Source organism: Sarcophilus harrisii, chromosome 3, assembly GCF_902635505.1.
Source record: "Sarcophilus harrisii chromosome 3, mSarHar1.11, whole genome shotgun sequence".
Lineage (NCBI taxonomy): Eukaryota > Metazoa > Chordata > Mammalia > Dasyuromorphia > Dasyuridae > Sarcophilus > Sarcophilus harrisii.
In genome coordinates this window covers 370,973,320-370,997,584 of record NC_045428.1, presented here as the reverse complement: position 1 = coordinate 370,997,584, position 24,265 = coordinate 370,973,320, and the positions used below count along the sequence as shown (strand labels likewise).

Here is a 24,265-nt window from a genome sequence, read left to right as displayed (position 1 = left end):
TCCATCTTCAGAGAAAAAGAGGACAAAGAGAAAACTACATAGTGTGGTTTTACATTATATGCATAAGATTGTATATGTATATATGTGTGTGTATGATTATAGATATCGATATATGTGTACATATGTAAATGTAGGTATGTAAGTATATTGTGTGTGTGCATACATATACACAACACACAAACACTTGATTATAAACTTCTGCACAGCAGAGAACAAAAGAAAACTTACAAGGAAGCAAAGAAAAGATAGCCAGCTCTGAACATAACGTGTAGTATTTATGATGTAGGGTTTCTTGAAATGGAAATACATTGCTTTATATTTTGAATTCTCTCATGTTCTGCTATGCATATGACAATAATTTTCTTTTGTATTTAAATTTTAAAAAAATTTTAATTAATGAAAAAGAAAATGTAGTTTCCCAAAACTCTATTTAAAAATTACAATTCCCAACAGAAGTAAAAGTAAGCTTAAGGAAGATGATGCAGAGAAAGAGTAAGATGATTCTAGGATTTGAAAAAGAACTCTTGGGTAAAAGAAGGCTTTTCATATAATTTTAGTTTTCATATATAACCCTTTTTTTTGTGGGTAAAGGACTTACTATGGGGAATGTCTTGGATGGCATGTGGGAAAGGGTTTTCTTAATTTCAAAGCTCAAATTCACATTTACCTTGTCAGGTCTCAGACAGCGAATGACAAGCATCCTTTGAAACTCACTTATTTTTTCTTCCCACAATTCAGGAAAGGCTTCATGATGTGGTTCCTATAAAAATGGAAGAATCAAATTGACTCAAATCTAATTACATAAATCTTTTGTACATACTAACAAAGGATCCTAGGTTTGGAGGTGGAAGGAACTTTCTAGATCCAACTCTACACTTTATGGATGAAAGATTAAGGGTCATCTTGTCCAAAGATACAAAACTAATCACAGAGACAAAAACTGTGACTTAACAACCAGAGAAAGTCCTTTTCACTGTACCAAACTTCTTCCATCTTAAAAGCATATTGGATTGTCTTTTCTAAATTGGAAATTTGATGTGAATTTAAAAGCCAGTAAAAAAAGTTTATACAATAACTGGTTGAGAGGATAGATAAAGTTGGAGATCTCATTTTTAAAAAGGTATTAAGTGGTTCCTAAATACAAGTCACTATATTAGGGATTAAAATTATAAAGGGGAAAATATCATAAAATGAATCAATCCTGGTATCAAGAAGGGGAAATAAAATACTTGTGTTTGACCTTGTATGTTTTATATATTATACAAGGAAGGGTCATAGAGAAAAGATATAGAATCAAAAATCTTAGGACCACAAAAAGGTCACTGAACCTTTAAAGGCCTGCTTCCTCCTCTGTAAAAGGGAATAAAATTAATTTTTACCATGCACTTCTCAGAAGAGAATCCTTATAACAAAGCATAAGGCAAATATCAACACACATACATCTTGCTGCCTTCCTTCCTCTCCCAAATAATGAAACCGGTCTCTTAGAGTAAATTTCATCATTCTGGCCAACCTGATCCACCCAATCCCCCAATTATCTAGGTTAATCCTCAGAAACCAGATTTATGGTTTCACCAGGCCCTGACCTATCTTCTTGTGTTCTACTGACATTGCAAAGTCCCCTTCATATACCAACAAGGCATGATGGATTTAGAAGTAGAAAGTTTAAGTGAACTTATACCAAACCATACATGACCATGTCACAGGGTGGTGGTGATAAGGATCAGAAAACCAGGTAGAAAAAGTTGAATAAGTTCAATGACATGAATCTAAAAATGGTAGGTTTTGGTTCATGACATGACATAGGTTTATTAATTTCTAAAAAGTATTTCTTTGTTTTATATACAAAATTCCAACTTACAAATTCTGAAAATATTAAGACAATGTTTTTGTCTAACATTTTTTTTACTTAAATATCTAACAAGATTATTCCATGTGAAACTCATGTTGGAACTAATCTTCCAAATTCTAGTTAATTAAAAAAATCTAATAGTGTCACCACATCTAAAAATAATAAATCTTTGTGATATTCATTAGTCACTGTCTTTGTTGTTTGTCTTTCATACTCAGAGAGGACCAAAATGATATCACAATGTCAGGGTCAACGTACAGTGTGTCCAGCTGTGGTTGATCACACTGATACAAGCTCAGAAGTTCTACTAATGATTGGGCACAAATAATCTGTGTGGCCATTTGGGAAGGAGATGTCTCTAAATGTGCATTTCAGTTACTTTTGAGCTACCACAAGTCTGCTTTGTTCACAGAGCACAGTGCCTTCTTTGAATCAGCCATGATGCACGCCATGCTGGGGCGAGGGGGGATCCAGTGCCAGTATCTCCCATGTTACATAATCAATTCCAAAGTTCTTCAGAGACCTTGAAATCATCCTTGTGTCACTTCTGACTTCCATGTGAGTGCCTGCCTTGTATTAAATAATCTTTTAGACAAGCATACATTTGGACAATGTGCCCTGCCTGGACATTTTGGAGTTATAACTCAAGAAAGAGTCTCAGTGTCTGGTACCTTATCTTGTCAGGTGATCTTTAGAACTTTCCTAAAATGATTCAAATAGAAGGAGTCAAATTTTCTGGCTAGATCCAGGTATACTGTGCAGGTTTCACAGGCATATATCAAGATCAGCACAATATTTCTGTAGATCTTCAGTTTGGTAGACAGTCTAATACATCTTACATGTTCTTTTGGAGCTTCTCAAATTCTGAGCTAACTCTGGAGATGCGTGTGTCAACCTCATCATCTATGTGGACAGCCCTGGAAAATATACTGCCAAAATAAATGAGGTTATCTGCAACATTCACGATTTCTTTAATTGGTGTAGAACTGGTTGATGCAGAATCGGTTTCTTGGTGTTGGTTATTAGGTAAAATTATACAGAGAATTGATCTATACTTTGTTGCATCTCAGCCTCAGAGACTACACTGAATACATAATCAGCTGAGAACAAAAAGTCACATACTAACTCTCTCCACTTTAGTCTTGACTTATAGCCTTTTCAAGTTAAATAAAGTATTGTCAGTGTATTAGCAGATCTTGATGCCATTTTTGTCTTCATTGAAGTGTCTGACAACATCACTGAAAACATCATGGCTTTTTTTTTTTAAGTATGGAGTCAAGCATTCAGCACTATTTTACTCTAGTAGTGACTGGGATAGCATGAAAACATTATCCATTATCCAGAATCCATGCAAGTATGTCATCATTAAATGGTGTACGACATTGATGAACTTCTCCAGGTAATTAAGTTTTGCCATGATCTTCCATAAGCTGACAGTATCAAAAGCCTCAGTTAGAGCAATGAATACTGTTTGCATACTTCTGTTTGGCTCCTGGAATTTCTCCTGGAGTTGCTGGGCAGCAAACATCATGGTGACCATTCCTTAGCCCCTTCTGAAGTCACATTGGCTCTTGGGTAGATGACCATCTTCCAGATGAAGGATCAGTTTATTAAGGAGGACTCTGTGTGGCCATTTGGGAAAGAGATGTCTCTAAATTTGTGCATTTCAGTTACTTTTGAGCTACCACAAGTCTGCTTTGTTCACAGAGCACAGTGCCTGGCAAGAATTTGTCAGCAATGACTAAAAGAGAGGATGACCCCTCCCTCCCCTTCTCACCCATCTGTGGTAACTGCAAGACACAACTCATTTCTTTTTCCTTTGAATAGATAGACAATAGAGGTATCTTTGATCTCCTAGGGGATCTCCTCTTGCCATCAGTTTTTGTATGTGCAGTACAGTGCAGTGGTCCCCCTTCCTTGTAGATTCTGCTAGAATGGAATCAGCCCTGGTCACTTTGCCACAGGAGAGAAGCCTATTCAAAACCTTTTCCTTCTGTTGGAAGTACAGGTAGAAGTATTAACTTCAAACTAAGATGAACAGTCAGTAACTTCAGTATTAGTTGGTGATGGTCTGCTGAAAACATTATGTAAGTATTCTGGCCATAGGTCCAGGATCATGTCCTTATCACTGATCAGTGTGACTCTATCAGTGCTGACTAGTTGAGATGCACCAAAAATTTTTGGTCTTTAAATAGCTTCTGGAACATCATAAAAGTGTTTTGGATTGTTATTATTAGCATGAAACTGAATTTCATCTGCCTTCTTATTAAGGCCAAAATTTTATCTGTAAGTTTTTCTTGTATTTTACTTTTGATAGAATTGAATGCCTTTTTTCTTTCTTTTTTTATATTATTATAGTTTTTTGTTTACAAGATATATGTATAGGTAATTTTTCAGCATTGACACTTGCAAATCCTTTTGTTCCAACTTTTCCCCTCCTTCCCCCCACCCCTTCCCCCAGATGGCAGGTTGACCAATACATGTTAAATATATATTTTTATATATTTTATATGAGATATAAGTTAAATACAATATATATATGTCCAAACAGTTATTTTTCTGTATAAAAAGAATCTGACTTTGAAATAGTGTACAATTCGCCTGTGAAGGAAATCAAACATGCAGGCAGACAAAAATAGAGGGATTGGGAATTCTATGTAGTGGTTCATAGTCATTCCCCAGAGTTCTTTCCTTGGGTGTAGCTGGTTCAGTTCATTACTGCTCTATTGTGAATGCCTTTTTTAGAGATGGACAAATTATCCTGCTGCTAGACTCTGGAGAGTCTTTCATTTAGTAATTTCTGAATTCCCTCATCATTTTTATCAAACCAATACTGACATTTGTGAGTATTCTGACCCAAATAAGAAAATGTGGCACTGTATACCAAATCTTTGAAAACTATGCATTCATTTTTATTTTTTTTCCCCAGGTTATTTTTACCTTCTAAATCCAATTTTTCTTGTGCAACAAGAGAACTGTACAGATCTGTACAAATATATTGTATTTAAGATATACTTTAACATGTTTAACATGTATGAGACTTCCTGCCATCTAGGGAAGGGGGTAGAGGGAGGGAAGGGAAAAGTTGGAACAGAAGTGAGTGCAAGGGACAATGATGAAAAATTACCCATGCATATAATCTGTCAATAAAAAGCTATAATAAAAAAAAAAGAAAGCTATGCATTCATTTTCTGCTTCTCTGTATTGTATTGGTTCAACTTTTCCTCCACGTTAGTAATGATTAATTAGTCACTTGCTGGTGAAAAGTTAATGTTAACATATACATATTCACATATGCATATATATGTATAAATATATAAATCAGAAATTTTTAAGTTTTCACACTTTTTGTCAATTCAGCAACAGTATTTCCATAGGTTATTCAATCTAGGAAAATATGTTTATCTTTATATTTGATAATATGTAATTAAGCTGATGTTAAAATTCCAAATTTAATGACAATTTGCAGGTAGTGCATAATAAAACAATGATAGAATAAACGAAAGTTTTATTTTGATATCAGTCTAGCTTATTTACTTGTTTTATTTAAAGATGAAAACTAGAAGAATAGCATTCTTCTTTTTTCAGATTAAAATCATATATTAATAAAAAATTTCATGAAACAAGATTTCGTACATACCAAACTATCATATACTCTTTTCCATTCATCTTTCAATGACACAAACTCTTTACGAATGCCTTTGAAGTCTATCAAATCATCCAGTCGACATATTTCATCCCATGATTTCTGGGGAAGCCATATACAAGGATTGGAAAAAGGATTGTCCAAACCAATGCCACCAGTTAGCAGAAACCTCCAATCATCTTCACTAACCTTGAATAAAATTGCACAGAAGGAAGAAGTAAAAAACTAGAAAATCTGCTTGTATTTTAGTCAACTTTTGGAAGATTTTGATACCTTAATTATTAAGGGGTATAAATGCCTTTTCTAGAGATGGACAAATTTTCCTGCTGCTAGACCCTGTAGAGTTCTCATTTTTCTTTTAGTAGTTTCTGAATTTCCTCATTATTTTTATCAAACCAATCCTAAAATTTCTTTCAATCAATCTGCAAGTGTTTACTAAGTACCTATTAATTGTTGGAAAATAGAGTAGCAGTTAATTTTTCAGTTTAAATACTAACAGAATCAGAATCTGAGCTCATATTCAGAGACCTCTTAATGTAATTTATATTTGAACATTGCAGTTTGATTCTTACAGAGGATTTTGAAGATTTCTCTATTATTTAAATGGAAGAGGGCTAGACTCTTCTGCTAACAGGGACACCCTAGGTATCATGATCTTTTACATATGAAGATAAGTTACTTGCTGTTTCTTCTCATTTGCATGTACATCCCATAAAAGAGTATCTTCACCAAGAAATTCTGAATGAAAAAAAGTCCTTTCAAAAATTTTCTGCCTTTAAGGAAAGCTCCAAATTCAGTAGTAGAGTCTGATTGTGTTGGAAGCGTTAAAATAAAATGTGTTCAAGTACTTATTATAAGTTCCAATCCTCCTTAAGTAGTCATTTTACATAGTCCTCAGAATTATCTTTTAGATGTATATTTCACAAGCATATGAATAATATATTCAATAATTAGAAAAGGAGTATCAGAATATTAATTAAATCTCTAACCTGGAGAGACACCTAGGAGTTCATGAATTTCCAACAGAATCTTTAGTGTTACTAGACACCATTAGGAAAGATCTCTTGCTATAATATTTTCTTAAAAGCCCTAACCTTTATTTATGTTTTAAAATTAATCATTTCCTCTATTGAATTACTATTAAGAAACAGCATTGTAAAAGACATGGAAAAAATTAAGGTCTTTCTAAATTACAAATTTATTCATCATTCTGGCAAAAGCTATCACTGAGTTCCAGGACTATAAAATGCAAAAATGAGTCATATTTCCAAAAAGTCTGGTTGAGAAATAATATATGAAAAGCTTTCTTTTAAAAATCAGCTCACATTTTAGATGGCTGCATTTAAATTGGTCAATTTTCCTTCTAATTATTAAAACCATTGAAGAGAGAACTCTATTTTCAAATAGTGCTAAGTAGTGCTAAAATTCCACTCTATCAAACCCAAACTGTTTGATTAAGGTAGCTAATTGCTTCAAATGTTTAAGCATGTACTTAATCTATTTGGTATAAACATATTGAGGCAATATACTAAAATATAGAATTGGAATATCTTTATAGATTATTTTAGCTTATTAAAACATATAGTTTTAATACTTATCTACAATTTATTTTTCACTTCTGTGAAATTGTCTCTTGACAATTGCTGCATTATATGTACTCAGCATTATTTATGGGTCAAATTTTGCTATTTTGTGGTTGTCTTTATAAACCAACAACTTACTAACAACATAATCTTTATATTTCAATGCCTTATGAAAATTTACAAGAGGTACTGACCAAATTTTCATGTAACAGAAGATTCATATTTAGACAAAAGGAAAAGAGCATCTTATCCTTTTCAAAGAGTGAACGGCAGACATTAACATACAATGAATAAGTAAAGTGGTCCTGGAGAATATGTAGCCTGTGAAGAAATAAAAGATTGGAAAAAAATTTAAAAATTATTATCACTTTAAAACACATGCATTTACAAAAACCTATTACAAATCAGACCTTCATTGTTCTAATAAACTTCCTGGTCAATTACCCCAAAAACAATCAAGAATCCTCATTAACCACGTGAACCAATTTGAGAGGAAAACAATATAGAAACATTTCAATGGAATTGCATTTTACTGTTGACTGATTTTTTTTAAAGCTACCCATATTCCTTTTGAAAAAAAAAAAAAAAGCATTGCACATGATAATACTAAGTTGTTGTTTTAAGTCTTGTGTCCTATTTTTTGGAGATACATGTCCGGTGAGTTTTTCATTAATTTCCCATAACAGTTTACATTTTGATTATAAAGACAGTTTTCTAACCAATTATTTATATCTGAGGAAACATTCAAAGCACTATTATTTATTTAATAACATAGATACGATATTGATATCCTACTTTGGATATGAAATTAATAAAAGAAATATTGAGAAATCACAAAACAACAATAGACTACATTAATAATGACATTCTAAATAAACCAGTAGGACAACTAATAATCATAGTATCATCAGTTATCTTTGAATAAGTGTCTGTTCTTGAAATTAGGAAGACCAGGGTTCAAGTTCTGTCTCTGTTTTGTCATAGTGATATGACCATGAGCAAGTCATTCAATCTCTGTTTCCCTAACAGCTCTTCAAGACAGTTAAGAGATGTAGATCAGGATTGATGGTGGGAGTTTTCATATGGGAATTTCCCTACAATCTCTCAGAATCTTATAATAGTAGGAAATTTTATCTTATTTGTCTTATTTGTGAATTATCCAAGACCTACTTTTTAACATCTTTATCTGTTTTGTTTTTTACTACCAGCCAGTGGCATCTCAAAGGAAAAACATATTCATTGAATTAGTTAATGTTTTCTAGTTAGCAACTCTGATAAAAAAATTTGTTAGCAAAGCTAGTGAAATAATAGCTAAAATGTTTAAATATTCTATAGATTTAAATTACTTATTCTACTGATTCCCAAACTGATGGGAGGGTTTTCTCTCTCTCTTGGAAAGTAACACATAAATAGGTGAGTTGCATAGAGATTTATGAGTGAATAAGACAAAATTATGTACTTTCACTGTATGTGGACTAATTGGGAGCTTAAAGACCGTGGGAGCAATTTGCTAAGTGATAATTAGCATGTTAATATCTGTTAGAAAAGAAGGGTCAAAAGTACATACACACACACACACACACACACACACAAGTTCCAGGTTCCTCTTTTACATATGCATATACAAACATATAAATTTTATTGTGTATATAATTTTATTGCATATATTAAATAGACAGTATATTTATTATATTTATATATAATTTTTAAATACATCTGCTTAAAGACTTCAAGACTTGGTCAGTAAACTTTTATTATGTGCCTACTAGGTACCAGGCACTTGGCTAAATGCTGACAATACAAAAAAATCCAGCAAAACACAGTTCCTAATTTCAAGGAACTCAGTCCAACACTGTAGGCAACAAGCAAATGAATACATATAAATGTGTTATATGCATGAAAAATAGGAGCTAATTTTAAAAAAAGGAAGGCATAAGAATTATAAGGGCATTAATAATTCCTGTATTAAATAGGATTTTAGTTGAGATTTGAAGGAAGTCACTAGGCAGAGAGTAGAGCAGTATTCCAGGAATGGGAGATAGCTAGAGGAAATTCTGGAAGGTAAAAAAATAGAATGTCATATTTGAGGAACAGCAAAGAGGCCATTGTTACATGTTGAGTTCTGACCCAGTCTTCTACAAATTTATGTTGTTGTTACTGTTGTTCAATCATTTTTCATTCAAGTCTGACTCTTCATGTCCCCATTTGGAATTTTCTTGGCAGAGATACTGGATTGATTTACAATTTCCTTCTCTAATTCATTTTACAGATGGGGAAACTGAGGCAAACAGAGTTAAGTGACTTGCCAGGGTCACACAGTCAGTAAATATCTGAGACCAGATTTGAACTTTAGTACTCTATACATTGTAGAAAAGGTCTCATTACTAAAATCATCTCTATTTTATAGATGGGGACAGTCTCATAAAGTTTAAGTAACTTTTCTAAAGTCACATACTAGTAAGAGAAGTTTGAAAAAAGCAAATTTCACCCTGAGTTGAGGTATAAACTGCTAAAAATTAGAAGGCTCTAAATGGAATGGGCTGACTTGGAAGGTTCTCCCCCTTTAGAAGTCTTCATAGGGAGACTCAGTGGTCACTTGATGAGGATGTGATGTAGGCAATTTCTGTTTAATCACCAGTTGTACCAGATGATCCTTGAGTCCCTTCCAACTCTCTGAATCTGTTTTCAAAGGTGTACAAGATATATGATACCCTCTTTTACAGATATTTATATTCTAAGAAAGATGTATTGTTGTATAGATGGGATATTCTTGTGCCCCACAAATAAATAGTGAAGTCTATTGCTTATTTGGCTTACCTGTAAACTAAACTGTAAAAGGGCAAAGCCCTTACTGGTCAAGTATATTGCAGTAATTTTTAGGTAAAATAGCAATTATAGGAAAAGCATCATCAGATTGATAGTAAAGTTTAATTAATTTGCAGTAAGATGTCTGATCAGTTTACTATCTGAATATCCCTCTACTCCCATTTAGTTTTTAAAGGGATATTATTAGCTCTCTGTTCTTGGATAGGGCTAAGTAACATTTATTTCTTCTTTGTCCTTTAAAAAAGTATATATATATATATATATATATATATATATATTTAGGGGAATTATGATGTAGATCAGCATCTTCTCTCAAATTTTTCATCATGCAGTTGCCTAGGGCTCTAAAAGATTAAACAACTTGTCCAGCATTATCTTGACAGATAGTATGGGTCAGAGGTAGGGAATCAGCTCAAAAATCTAGAGCTGAAAGGGTCCTCAGCATCTAGTTCAACTTCATTTTACAGATGAAAAAAACAAAACAAAACCATAATGTTAGGGATGTTAAGTGACTTGCCCAATGTCATATAAGCACCAGAGTTGGAATTTAATTCCAAATCTTCTGACTCCAAAACCTGTGCTTATGATACCACTTGAATCCAGGTATTCCTGATTGTCTAGTTTCTCTATCTGTTAAGACACACTGCTACTCATACTATAAGATAACTAAATCTTTGAACTGGGTAGCATCTACCAATTGGTTATAAGCAGATTGGTAATGATATTTATGTTGACACTTCTATTCTTCATCTAGAGGTTTATTTTGTGAATAATTTTCCTTAATGTGTGAAAAAAGGTTGGATCTGGTAAAACAGTAAATTGTTCCTAGTGTATATATACTTCTTTTCTGAAAGTTAACTTTGAACCCTTGTTCAACATACTGAAGATTGCTAATTAAGAGAAATAAATAATTCATTGGCTTGAGAACATTAGTGTAAAAAATGTTCTGATAGTTGATAGATATTATTTAAGGGCTTTAGCCACTGGCAAGTTAGTTCAGTTTCTAATTTTGAACCAGATCTCATATTGAGTCAAAAAGAAACGCTGAATGTTGTTGTTGATGTTAGAATTTTAGATTTTGTGTAGCGATTCTAATAAGAAACATTATTTTTGTTGGATGAATTCTAATTTCATCTTCAAATTAGAGTACTAGCTAGAAGTCACAAAGCAAAAAGCAGACAGCTAATTTTAAAATGGAAAATGTCTTAAGTGGTTTTGTCTGAAGAGAGACATATTTATAAGCCTTTGACTATACTGACAAAGGGAAAGCACATTAATTCTCTTAATTTTACCACACCTATAATTTTTATACTCCTAAAAATCCTTGCTTATTGCTGTTGACTATTTTCTTTTTTTGATGTTACTTTATGGAAAGTTAATTTATGGAATAAAGGAAGCATTTTCATAACATAGTACAATAAAAAGACATTTGCACATAAAACTCTGTATCTGTTATGCACAACTTGCTATTCCTTTCAAATATGCAACAAAATTATCATTTAATTTTTTTCTAATCCCCTGACCCACTCATTAGATAGAATTAGATTTGTGTGTGCATGCATATGTGTATATATATACATATGTAAAATTATTCCATTTTCCACTAAAGTAGAAATAAGGAAGGCCTAGGGATGGTTTTTTTCTTTTTAAGAGGTCAATTTTTTTTGTTTGATTTTTGTTTGCGTTTTAGTCTTTGTCAGTCATAAGATTGTCAGAAACATTGAATGTCAAATAATCTAAAGAGATTGTTGATATTCTCAAAGAAAAAGTATGATGTTTTGAGCCCCATTTCCAGTACTACATTTCCTCCCTGGAGATTCTGTTATTCCCTCAATAGTTTCATGAAGGGACAATGAACCAATTTAGATGAAAAGTGAGAATTTTCAATACTGTATATAAAATTTTAGTGGAAAGGTAAGCCACAAATGAAAATTATATAACAGCATTCAATGCAGAATTTATCATTCTCATCTATCAATTGGAGAATAATGAATGGTCATGGCTAAAGTATTGCTAGTTTAAAAAACCTTCAGAATTCTAGGTAAGTGAAAGGCAACTTGGTAAAGAAAAAAACTATTAAAAATTACATATGAAGAAAATATTATCAGTCTTTACTGAGATTAACATTGAGATCAAAACATTGAATTTCTATAATAGACATACATGTGAGTCTTAGACTTGGCAGGAAACTAAAGTATATGACTTCATACTGAGACAAAAGAGAACTACACAGTTACATATTTTCTCTAAATGATCTTTTTGAATTAGTGAATCTATATTTTTTCCTAATATTATCTCCATGTTAAATAATATTTTAAAATACTACAAAAGTTTATAATGTGCAATGTAGAACTATGAAAATCACCTAATGGATCTTGAGGCATACAGCAACTCATATAGCAATTCAAAAATAGTTTTAATTTTAGTACAAATGTAATGCAATTCAATTCTAAATGAATGTCTTTTTAAAAACCTTATTAATAATGATCAAAATCTAGAACATTTAAGGCTAAAACATTTCATTCAAATAAAGAAGATAAGAATTAATACTGTGAAAAACCAATTTTATTAGTATTTGCCAAGTATGGTTTTTCCTTACAGGTGTCTTGGTATGCATCTTTTTTTTTTTTTTTTAATGCAAGCTCTTAAGAGTGCTAACACATATTATATTATATTATCATATATTATCCAGCTTTACTCATTTCTTGTCATTGATAATTATTGAAAATTTTTGAAACAATAAATTAAAGTTTTTTTATTACTAGAAATGTACATCTCTTTACAAATGTTTCACTGAAGAATGACTTAACAGATTGAGTTTGGACACATTTCTTCAGTTCCTAAATCACAAGTTTATTTCTAGGAAGTGATTAATCGGGTTCATTTTGGAGAAACTGCTGCAATGCCAACATAATACCAAAATAACAAGGAAAGCTACAAAATAATTTCTGATACCCATGCATTAATTAGCAATTAATTAGTATTTATCTCACATACCTTATTTGCAAAATTTCAGATTTCTCTGAATTTTCTATGGACAGGATAAAAAGGTTAATAAACCAAGTGAGTGAGTACTGGTACATAGGTTCAATATTAGCTAAATCTGCTATTGAGAAAAACAGAATTGACGAATGAACAGCGATGGGATGGTATTCCAACCGGGTGTCATCAATCTTTTTCTCTGTGTCTTCAGCTATTGCCTGTTTCTCAGAAATCTCATTAGCTAAAGCCTTGGAGGAAGATAATATCTTAATAGCAGTTTCGTCTTCTAATATATTGCCTTCTGAAGATGAAAGAACTTCTAAAATCTTGTCTTCTATTTCCTTTAACTGCCTAAAATAAAATGCAGGAGTTTCATTGAAAAAAGTAGTTTACATGTATATATTCTTTAAAATATAATTCTTTTGTAACAAAGGATGTAATTTGTCACATAAAGATTGATATTACATTCTGATATCCATTTATGTTGAAAAATATGACAATAAAAAGCCATTCTACTCCATATAGATAGATCATTTAAATAATAGCTAGAGTGATAATGATAATAATAGCAGCTCATATTTATATATTACTTAAAAGTTTATAAAAAGTATTTTCCTCTCATCATTCCTGTGAGTTAGTCAGAAAAAAATTTTATTGGCACTGTCTAACTGATGAAGAAAATAAAGGTCAACAAGTTAAAGGACTTGCTCACAGCCTGGTGAGATCAGATCTTCTGATTCCACAACCCATGCTCTTTCCATTGTACCATAATGCTAAGTCATAAAACCTAAATCTTATAAGGATTTTGAATGCAAAGAGATCAATCATATTGCTTCATTTACTTCTCTTACATTTTACTTGATGGTCTAACGCATATTTGTATACTCTAAAATCTGGCATAGCTGTTTGGGGACAAAGTAGTTTGAATTAAAATATCAATTTCTTATATAACAGTGAAATTAAATAACTTTAGATGAATAAAAACTAAATTGTGAAAAATAAAAATTGCGTGATGAATAATTAAACTTTTGCTTATTTGTATATATGAAAATGTGTTTGTCTCAAAATTTGAGCAAATGTTTCCAATCATTCAGATAAAAGTACTGACCCATGAAGCTCTTACAATACGTTTGTAAATGATTATTTAAAAATCAGAATACTCTAATAAGTTATTTACTGTTAGAATTTCCTGTACATTTAAAAAGATCTTATCTTTAATGTGTGCTTTAAAAATTTTAACTCTTTACATTATAAGATAAACAAATCTCATAGTTAGGAAAATGTGAAACCTTTTATTTTCAGCGCCTTGTAATATCAAGGCTTGCTTTTCTTCTTCAAGATCTGGTCTCTCACGTGCAACTACAATTCCAAGAAGCTGATCTTGCATTCCTTCAGGAGTTATCATAAAGTTCAGTAAAGTGACCTACCAAGTGAAAGTTTTAAACAAAAACACTATCATTGAAGTCATTTACAATTAAAAATCCCCTACATTATCTATTGACCAAGTCCCTGCATAAAACACTTTTAAGATCTTCAAACACATTTTATTTAGTCTAGAAATTTATGTAAGGATGGGAATATAAAATTATTTAGAAGAACTGTAATTACAGATTTTAGGAGACATGATTATATTGTAAAAACTTGTAATCTCATTCCCAAATAAGACAGTGTGAAGGTGCTTGTTATAAATTATTCATTGCTGGCAAATTTTTCAATGATAGATGCAAAATAATTAGATTGAAAAAATTCCTCATAATTGAATATATTAGCTAATTCTCATTTTAAAGTTATTAACAGTCATAAGAGGAAAGAAAAAAATAAGAGCACTTATGTTGGGTTTTTTAAAAGTATTTTTATTATATAAACTTTCCTGAATTATAGTGACAGACTTGTTGATATAGAAGTGAACTAAGAAATCTACATTTTTCCAGTATTGTTTGATAAAGTTTCTCAGTGTCTAGTTGTTTAGTTTTGCTTTTTTTTCATTCTATTCATTACTACTGTCACATCATCTACTTTAGTAATGATATTCTCATTCTGTGTTATTCAAATTTCCTACTCATAAGTCTTTATTCTCTTATTCCTAAAGATTTCTTATGGCTGTTGATTTTCCCTCAAGGTGATGGCTGGCCATCAGGAACCAGTGCAATGTATGTGTTTCCTTTATTATTCTATTTATACAAAATTTACATTGGAGCATTGATCCCCTTCAAAAATGAGGTTTAAGACAAATATTTTCTAATTCTTGGACTTGTGCTGTGATCCATAGTTAAACACATAAAGGCCTTCATAAACAATGTCCTCTTTGGGAATATCTAGGCCAGTCATTTCTCCTTCAAATTGCTTCTACAATTATTCTGCTCACAATTATCTCTGGGACCCATTAATGCAAACTATCTATATTGCTGTGGCCTTTTCAGTATTAGTTCAAAGGCCAATTTCTCACTTTTATTAAATGATACAAAAAACCCACCTCTCAATAATTACTACAAAATAGCAGAAATGTTTTTTTTGATATTTTTTTTACTCACAAATATGAAGTTTTTAAAAAGCGGTTAATATTGGAGCAGTGAATGCCTTTGTTTTAAAAGGCTTTTGTTTTTTAAAAAATTATACATTTTTGCTATATTTTTGGACAACATATAAGTATTATTACCAATTTCCTAATTTCTGGTAGAAACAGATTTCAATAATTTCATATATCAATTTTTTTTAGTACATTTGTGGAGTCCATATGGTTTTCCAAATTAATTAGAAAGACTTTTTCCAAAGGTAAAATCAAAACATAACTCTTGAGTGACCTGATTTAAAATATGGAAGCACAGCTTACTACTATTGTTCTCAAAGATGAGCATAAGGGGGTGGGGAAGGGAATATTCTGGAATGTTCATCAATTGAGTTAGGAGTATTTGAGGAAGAGTTTCAATAGAATAAATGTAAGTAAATAGATGAAGTCTAGCTAGGGAAAGGAACAACCATTTTCTTTGTACATATTTCAAAAACTTTGTTTAGCTGTGTACATAGTACTTCCCCCATACACCCAATCCTAGTTAGAATATAAACTCCTTGAAGTCAAGTGCCATTTAGCTTTGGTTTTATATTCTCAGGGCTTAGTACATGTTCCTTGCACATATTAATAAATGCTTATCACATGAACTGAATAAATGAATGAGATGGCAAGTGAAAAGACAAAATTCTAATTAAATCCAAAATGAAAGAAATACCACTGTTTTAACCAAGTAAATATAACAATATTCATTAAGCAAGGGGAGAGTAAACTATATATTTTTAAATGACAAATGGATAATCAGACCCAAACACTAATACCTTTAACATATAAATTAAGAATTAAGAATTGTGGTGAAAATTACTTAAGTACCAACATGAGTAAAATTCTAGAATCCCCATGAAAATTTTTAAATTAAGTTTAAAATGGCAATATAGAGAGCCAGTAAGACAGTGATTGGTAATAAAAGAATAAAGGAATTAAAAAACAAATGGCTTTAAGAAAATGTATAATCTAAACTTTAAATTATATAATTAAAAAATTCTTAAAATTTTGCCCTTATATTCTTAACAATAATTTTGTTTTGTACATCAGCATTCAGACATGGGAGCAATATGTTGAAAGATTTGAGAATATTATAGTTGGTATAAAGAATAGAGTACAAGGGAGGTTACATTATTAAGAAACATATACTGCTAGCAAAAAATGCATGTTTTATAAGCATTCTATAATTTCATACAAATGAAAGGAAGAATTTACTTTATATTCTTTTTATGTTGAACATTTTAAAGCAAAGGTTAAAAAATTAATCTTTTGTTTCATATATGTTTAGCATGAAAAAATATATAGTTTCATCAATGTATTTTATTTAGATCTAAATGAATACATTTCAGCATAATGTCTATCACCCCTTTGGTGCCTTTTCAAAGGAAGTATACAATTCTTTGTATAGAATTTTAAGAAAGGATCCTAATTTGTAAATGAAAGCAAGTAACTGCCTCACAATGTTTTTTAAATCCCTATTTAATCAATCCAAGCAATTAAAAATAATGAAGCAATAAAATACTCTAGGGATCTTGAGGATTTCAATAGTGACTCATAGATTATTTTCTTCTCTGGAGTCTTGTAATATTACAATATGTTAGTGATGAATTTAAGATTTTTCTGGTACATGTATCATTTTATGCATGTTTTATTTCATATTTAATTTTTTCTTATGTTCTTTATTTCTAGAAATTTTGGTTCCATTATAGTGTGCTTGGGATTTTAAATTTAATGTTTTATATTTCATTTTGTTTCACTTGCAAGTCACATTTCTAAGTTAATATATTTCTTAATTTAATTGATAAAATATAAATAAAAAATAAAAATTGTGTGGTGTCATCATCCATACAATCTCTTATTTATTGAATTCTACCCATACTAGGCTATGAACTCCTTAAAACCAAAGATTTAAATCCAACTTTCTAGATAGTACCTAGCACAACACCATGTATACAGTATCACTAATCCAATACTTATTGAATGCTTCATTCATAACAAACTAAAGATGTGATTAAAAATTAATTTTTTCCCCAAAAAATTCTCACCAAATTAAATTTATCAGACTTTTCATATATTTAGGAGTGTTCATATTTTAGAACACAATTCCATTTTCAAGTTTAAAGATACATATTAGTCTCATCTTTGCACACAATTAAAAATCATTGGTGACAACTGCTAATTTAAATTATTTGCTTCTTTTATTTTTAGAAAATGTTCCCTATTTCCGAAATTAAAATGTAACAATCTCAAACATTACAACATTTAGAATTACATGAACATAGATGATATTCAGCTTTATGTTACTGAACTTGACCTTGTTAAGTCTCATATTTCAGAATGGGAAAAAAAGTTTGTCTTTTCCCCATAGCTTTATTTTATTGTCATCATTAGAAATATTTCCATTATCTCCTGGAATCATGACTTCAGAAATTAATCTAATTTTTTCCACTGCCTCTGGAAGACTATATTTTTAGGGGATTATTTATCTTACCTTTACTATATCCAGAGAAGATCTTACAACCCCCATTTATAAAAACTTCCTTTATTTAGCTAAACCCATCTTTTCCTCCCCCTAGTTCTGAAATATTGCCACTGTCTTAATGTTTTCTTCATGTTAGTCATCAAATTCATGATCCATTTTGCTTATTTCCTGGTTTCAGTATGAGTCATGGATATCTGATTAAGGTCTAATGTTTTTTAGTCTCTGATGTTCAAAAGTATCCTTTATCACTTAAAGAACCTTTTAGTATCTTCAAAGTACCAGTAGGGAAAAAAATTTCTTTCAAATAGTGAAGAATAAAATAGAAGAATCTTATGCTGAGAAACAGAAAATGCAAAATTTTAATGTGCAAAAAAGAATGCAGTTAATATATTATCATTTGATGACACAGACTAGCTTTCAAAGAATATGAAGGAAATATACTTTACTTAAGCACTGTCAAAAGCAACATTTACAAATCATAACACTTTCAGGAATTGTTGAAAATGAAAAAAAAATGCTACTAGAAAGGAAAAAATGGTTAATTGTAAAAACAGATTACAAACATTTATCTTCAAGTACTAACCTTAACAGATGTTTCAGGAAGATAATGTGGATTTCTAAGCTTAGTTGTGATATAAAAGCGGAAGTCAGGTGCATATTCAATTGTAGAGTCACCAAGTCGGATACATATACTCCCACTTTGTTTAAATGTTTGCTTTAATAGAAGAGGCTCTAGGATAGGATCCAGTTCTTCCCCGACATTTTCCAGCAATACTTGAACAAATTCATAACAGGATATCATGTTATTTAAATTACTGGATGTACTCATTGCATTTATACAGACAAAAGATAACATTACAACAAGGTCAACCATCCAAAATTCTTTGCTTTGTTGCCTTTATGAGGAACTTTCTGTAAAAGATGATCAAAAATTATTAACCCTTTACACAAGGGAAGTTGTCTATGTATATTGAGAACATACTAGAGAATGGTAGTTCTATGTGTCAGTATTAAATGAAGTTTTCCAATGTTTCTTCCCTTAGAAATTTTCTCAGTTTTAAACTGAAAAAAAAAAAGCAAAATAAAGTTTTATATACTGAAAGCCATTAATAGTTTTAAGCAAGATTGATAATCTCAAACTAAACATATGGTTAATCCTAGTGACAGAAATATGTATATAAAATGCTAGGTAATTAGCTCCTTGTTCTTTCTTAATATTAGGTATGATATAATATATTATTCTGTAGCCAGGATTCAAAACTATAAAAATTAAGAGATTTTGAACACAAGTTGATAGTCATTTGCCAGTATCATATGTATTATTCACTTTCTATATTCATTTCCTCTTTTTAAATGAGCTAAAATATATGTGCTTTTACTAGCATTATAGCCTTCTAGAATTTTCCAATATTTAAAGACAGGTGCTCAGATGGAAGAGGACTCAATTGCATCTGCTTTTTAAAAACTGTAACAGTGAGATTCATTTGCTTGAAGGTTAAATGCAAAAATAGCTGTACCAGCCGCCATCTGTTTCACTCTTTATAAAACTAAAAATGGATTTAAGATATTTGTCCCTTCTCTTTGATGAATTTTTAAAAAAATATAACAATTATTAACCATGTTTAAAAACTTACCTTTTTAGTCAGATGACAGACCTGGGATGATGGAAAGAACTCTAGATTAGCAGCCAGGAGAACAAGGCCACAGCTTTTAGCCTCAGACAAATCTTTAATCTAACCTTAGGCAAATCACTGTCTCTTATTCCCTCTCTGCATCCCCAGGACCTGACATAGAGTTTGGCACATAGGAGGCACTTAATGAATGCTTGTTGATTGAATGTTTTTCATTGACTTCTTCATCTTGAAACTGAGAGAATTGAACAATTTGATCAATTTGAACTGAGTAATTTGATAAGATCTAAAATTCTGATTTTAATATTAATAGGTGAGAAATTACCTTTGATTTCTCTTTTAAACTCCCATAGTATGTTACATTAGCATCATCTCATTTTACACAGTATTTTCTTTTTTTTTTTTTTTTTTTTTTAATTTAATAGCCTTTTATTTACAGGATATATACATGGGTAACTTTACAGCATTAACAATTGCCAAACCTCTTGTTCCAATTTTTCACCTCTTACCCCCCCCACCCCCTCCCCTAAATGGCAGGATGACCAGTAGATGTTAAATATATTAAAATATAACTTAAATACACAATAAGTATACATGACCAAAACATTATTTTGCTGTACAAAAAGAATCAGACTCTGAATTATTGTACAATTAGCTTGTGAAGGAAATCAAAAATGCAGGTACACAGTATTTTCTTATGTTCAAACATATTTATTCACCAGTTCCATTGAACTGTCAACTTCTTAAGGACATAAAGCAGCACTTTGGTATTGCCTTGCTCAGAAAATGATTATTGAATGTATAAACACCCTATTGCAAATTTTCTTTTGGACTACACCTGTGATTTAATTGGTATGGGTTACTCCATGTGAGAAATCCCTTTCCTTTAATAGAAACTGGCCAACTGCTGTGCAACTTATGGTCTTAAGAGAGTAGTTTGGGATAATGAGAATTTAAGTGACTTGCCCAGAGTCACATGACCTCTATCTATTAGAGACAGGCCTTGAACTCAAATTATTAACACTTGTAGGCTGGCTATCTAAGCACTTATAACATACTGTCTATAAAAAAATGTATATGCTTACACAATTTTATTATTTGTTGAATGGATTAATGTAGTTTTGTGTATGTTAACATATGTGTATATATATGTATATATATATCTATATATGTATATATATATTTCATTTCTGATTATTTCCCACAGCTTAGTATTTATAAGTATATATTCATTATAAAAATTGATATAAAATTATGAAACTATTTAAGATACTTTTGTTATGCAATACTATATCAAATAGAAAATAAAATTTCCATGTCTTTTAGGGTAGCATAACTTTAAAATATGATTAGTGAAACAATAAAATATTTAATCTGACAATTAAATTTTAAGCTGATATATTTAAAGCTTACATGAGATTTTTCCTGAAAAGTAATTATGAGATTCTTGATGCCTTTGTTATGAGAAAGGAACCATGACACAACGTCACAGGTGTCATAAATTCCTTAATACTCATATTATATAGAGAGAAAGGGGGAAATTTTTGCAATAGAACAGATGGTCTTGTAAGCAAGTTTTGGTATATAGCTCATAGACTTCTAAAAAGAAAATCAGAATCATAATGAAAATTAAAGCGTGTCCAACTTCAGGCAACAATTAAAATAGCTAAATTAGAGAAATCATTGCAAACAAATTTTTAGGCATGGAAAATTTCCTAACCTGCTGTGATTACAATTATCCGAGTTTAATTTGATTATAAAATAATGAATGGAAGAATAAAATCACCATTTTTGTATGAAGTTGATGTTTGTCTTTTTTTGCATCTTAAATAATTTTTGAGTTAATTGTGCCCTCTCTAGGCATTTTGGTAATATACAGTTTTGCTATTTAGTTACTTACCAGGTGTTCCAAACTGGATGCAATTTTCAAGGGTCCTTACATAGTCTGCATCACTTAATTTGATTATGTGAAGGCTATTGGCTTTTTCCATATTCTTTACCCATTTATTAGCTTGACCCTGAGGATCTATCATTAGAGGCCATCTTCTTGCATTCCTAGAAGGAAAAAAAGAAAGAAAATGGTCCAAAAATGAAATTGCCTATATTTCTTTTAGTAACTTAATCTAATTTCATCACAATATATATTAGAGTATCTAAGAAAGATAAGATATAACTTCAAGAATAATGGTTTTAATGTCCTAATTGAGAAAAAAATAGAATAAGTTAAATTGGATGACAAAATTATATCTCATTTTCTCATATTAATTGGGTCAAAATCTGAAAATATTCATTATTTTAAAATTCAAATTTAATTTGTATTTAGTTCTTTGTTTCTTCATTTCATAGGAAAGTTTATAACATTGTATATGAATATTAATTATGTCACTTATCAAGTAAATGTTTCTATTTTCTCATTGTTTATATTTTCAATTCCCAAAGAAAATTATGTTCTTAGACCACCACTGTCTTAATGAAATTATTTAACTAAAAGGAAAACAGTAAAAAAAAAATCTGGTTAAGTCAAATATAGACTGTTTTTTCTGTTTGAAACTAAAAATTCTATAAATTTTTAAACTATACCTTTAAAATTATTTGCCATTTTTGCTGGTCACATCAGTGTCAATGATATCTTTGGAATAGGTATTACCATAAATTATAGGAAAACAAAAGCCAGAAAACTAATTTTGAGTCATCTAAATTCAAAATACTCAGGGCATTCAAAATTGATTTTTTATCTTATCACCAAAATGGCCCATTCCTCTGTCTCAAATTTTCTTCCTTTTTTTTCTTTTTACAAATTTTAAAGTTTTCATTATAAATGTAATAATTAACAACAAATACAGCAAAATTTTTTGAAGGAACAAAACTTAATGAATTAAAGTAAAATCACCAGACAACAGATAACAAATGATTCTTCCATATCATATTCCTTTCTGACTATGCCTGAAATTTTATTATTTTCAAGCTTTTTTATATATCCTTGTAAGTCAACATGTATATAATGCACTTTTTGCTTATTTTACTTTCCATACTTTCTCATAGTCACACTTATTGTTTTTGTGATACATTTTTTAAAAAGTCAATGAAGTGTGTCATAAGTCTGGGGTAGGAATCAAGACAATATGAGTTCAAGATGTATCTTTTGTGTACATTGATTGTGCATATGAGCAAGTCATTTAACTCCTCAGTGTAGCAGGTCCCTCTCAAAGACTACCGAGTTGTACAGCAATTAATGATCTTCATTGGTAGGAAGTTTCTTTTCAAGGTACTCCTTGAACTAATGAGATCACAGGTATGGACCAAAAAATAATACTACAATATTTCATTTCATTAATAGATGCTGATATATCAATGGATCTATGGTCTCATCAATATAAATTCTTCCTTTGATTTCATTGCAGACAGCAAAGCATCCACACTATCTCATCTTGTGAGTAGGAGATAAAGACACTGAATGAGAATTCTTAATATTTCAGTTGTCTGATAATATTCCATGACTTTTTTTAACCTTGTGTGTTGCTTCTTTTTATATTGTGAATTCAGCTTTCATTACTGTATCTCTAGTACTTAATTCTTTTATATGAGACGCTAGAGAAAAATAACTAATGATCCGTAAGCAATGTTTTTTTTTTAAATAGATTTCAATATTTTTATATTAGTGTCTTTACCATGTGTGACTGAACAGTAACTATTAGACTCCCACGAATACGTTTACCCAAACATTGATACTTGTTATTTGATATATTCATCTTCTAAAGAAATCCTAAATCCATGACTGCCTACCTAAATTTTTTCTTTCTTTTCCACCTATAAGACACTGGCTTACTGAGTCTTTTTTTAAAACAGGAATTTGTAGTTTTAATTGTAATTTGTATTTTTCTCTTGTAAAGTTATATAAGCCATTCTGTTCCTTGCATTTGATCTATTGGTCAAAATAAATTCAATTAAAATTCATTATTATTCTAAGTATGAGTTACTGTTTATTGCATCACCTCATTCAAATGTGTGAATTAATGTGATGATCTTAAATTTTTCTGATACATAGATATTAAGTTGATTTTTACAGAGAGTACATGTCAAAAAAATTTCAATATTTTTTCAGTTGACCATACAGACTAAATAAATCAAATCTTTTAACTAAATACTTTTCACTAAATACTAAATATTTCACTAAACACTAAATACTTTTCACTAAATATTCTAAGCAGAAATTATTTCTTTTTTTGTTCAGTCATTTTAGTAGTGTCCAATTCTTCATAACCCCATTTGGGGTTTTCTCAGTAAAGGTACTGGAGTGGTTTGCCATTTCTGTCTCCATGTCTATCATACCAAAACAGCTAATCATTTCAATAACCAAATCTACAAAGTTTAATTTGAATTTTATTCCAAGTATATAATTTGGTGGACTTATTTTGCTGACAATTCATATGAGTAGTTGAAATTATATTACTGATTTTTATTATAGAAAGTGATTAATGTATCAGTATTCTGTTGAATCTATAGTCTCATCAATGTGACTGTTTCCTCCAATACTACAGATTCCAACTTATTTTGTTTCCTTACCATGTGTAACTCTAGTCCATATCCTCCCACAAATTCACACAGAAGGAGGCCATCCCCAAAACTGAATGAATAGAATTAGTTGTCCAGATATTCATTACAACTTATGAAGTTTAAATAAGATTTGAAAATGCTTTCTTGAACTTATAATA

The 24,265-nt window shown here is 30.5% G+C and overlaps 1 protein-coding gene across 1 annotated transcript in view; it reads right to left on the bottom strand.

The window, feature by feature from the left end:
• The window catches only part of DNAH7 (dynein axonemal heavy chain 7), a 280,267-nt gene that overhangs the window by 53,235 nt on the left and 202,767 nt on the right, over positions 1–24,265 (bottom strand). Inside the window, exons 47-53 of the mRNA XM_031960292.1 lie at positions 21,454–21,608; positions 18,506–18,696; positions 14,179–14,312; positions 12,905–13,240; positions 7,276–7,402; positions 5,493–5,687; positions 668–760 (exon numbers count right to left, since the gene is read on the bottom strand). Coding sequence (XP_031816152.1) covers positions 668–760; positions 5,493–5,687; positions 7,276–7,402; positions 12,905–13,240; positions 14,179–14,312; positions 18,506–18,696; positions 21,454–21,608 — 1,231 coding nt within the window. The remainder of the gene's footprint in view (positions 1–667; positions 761–5,492; positions 5,688–7,275; positions 7,403–12,904; positions 13,241–14,178; positions 14,313–18,505; positions 18,697–21,453; positions 21,609–24,265) is intronic.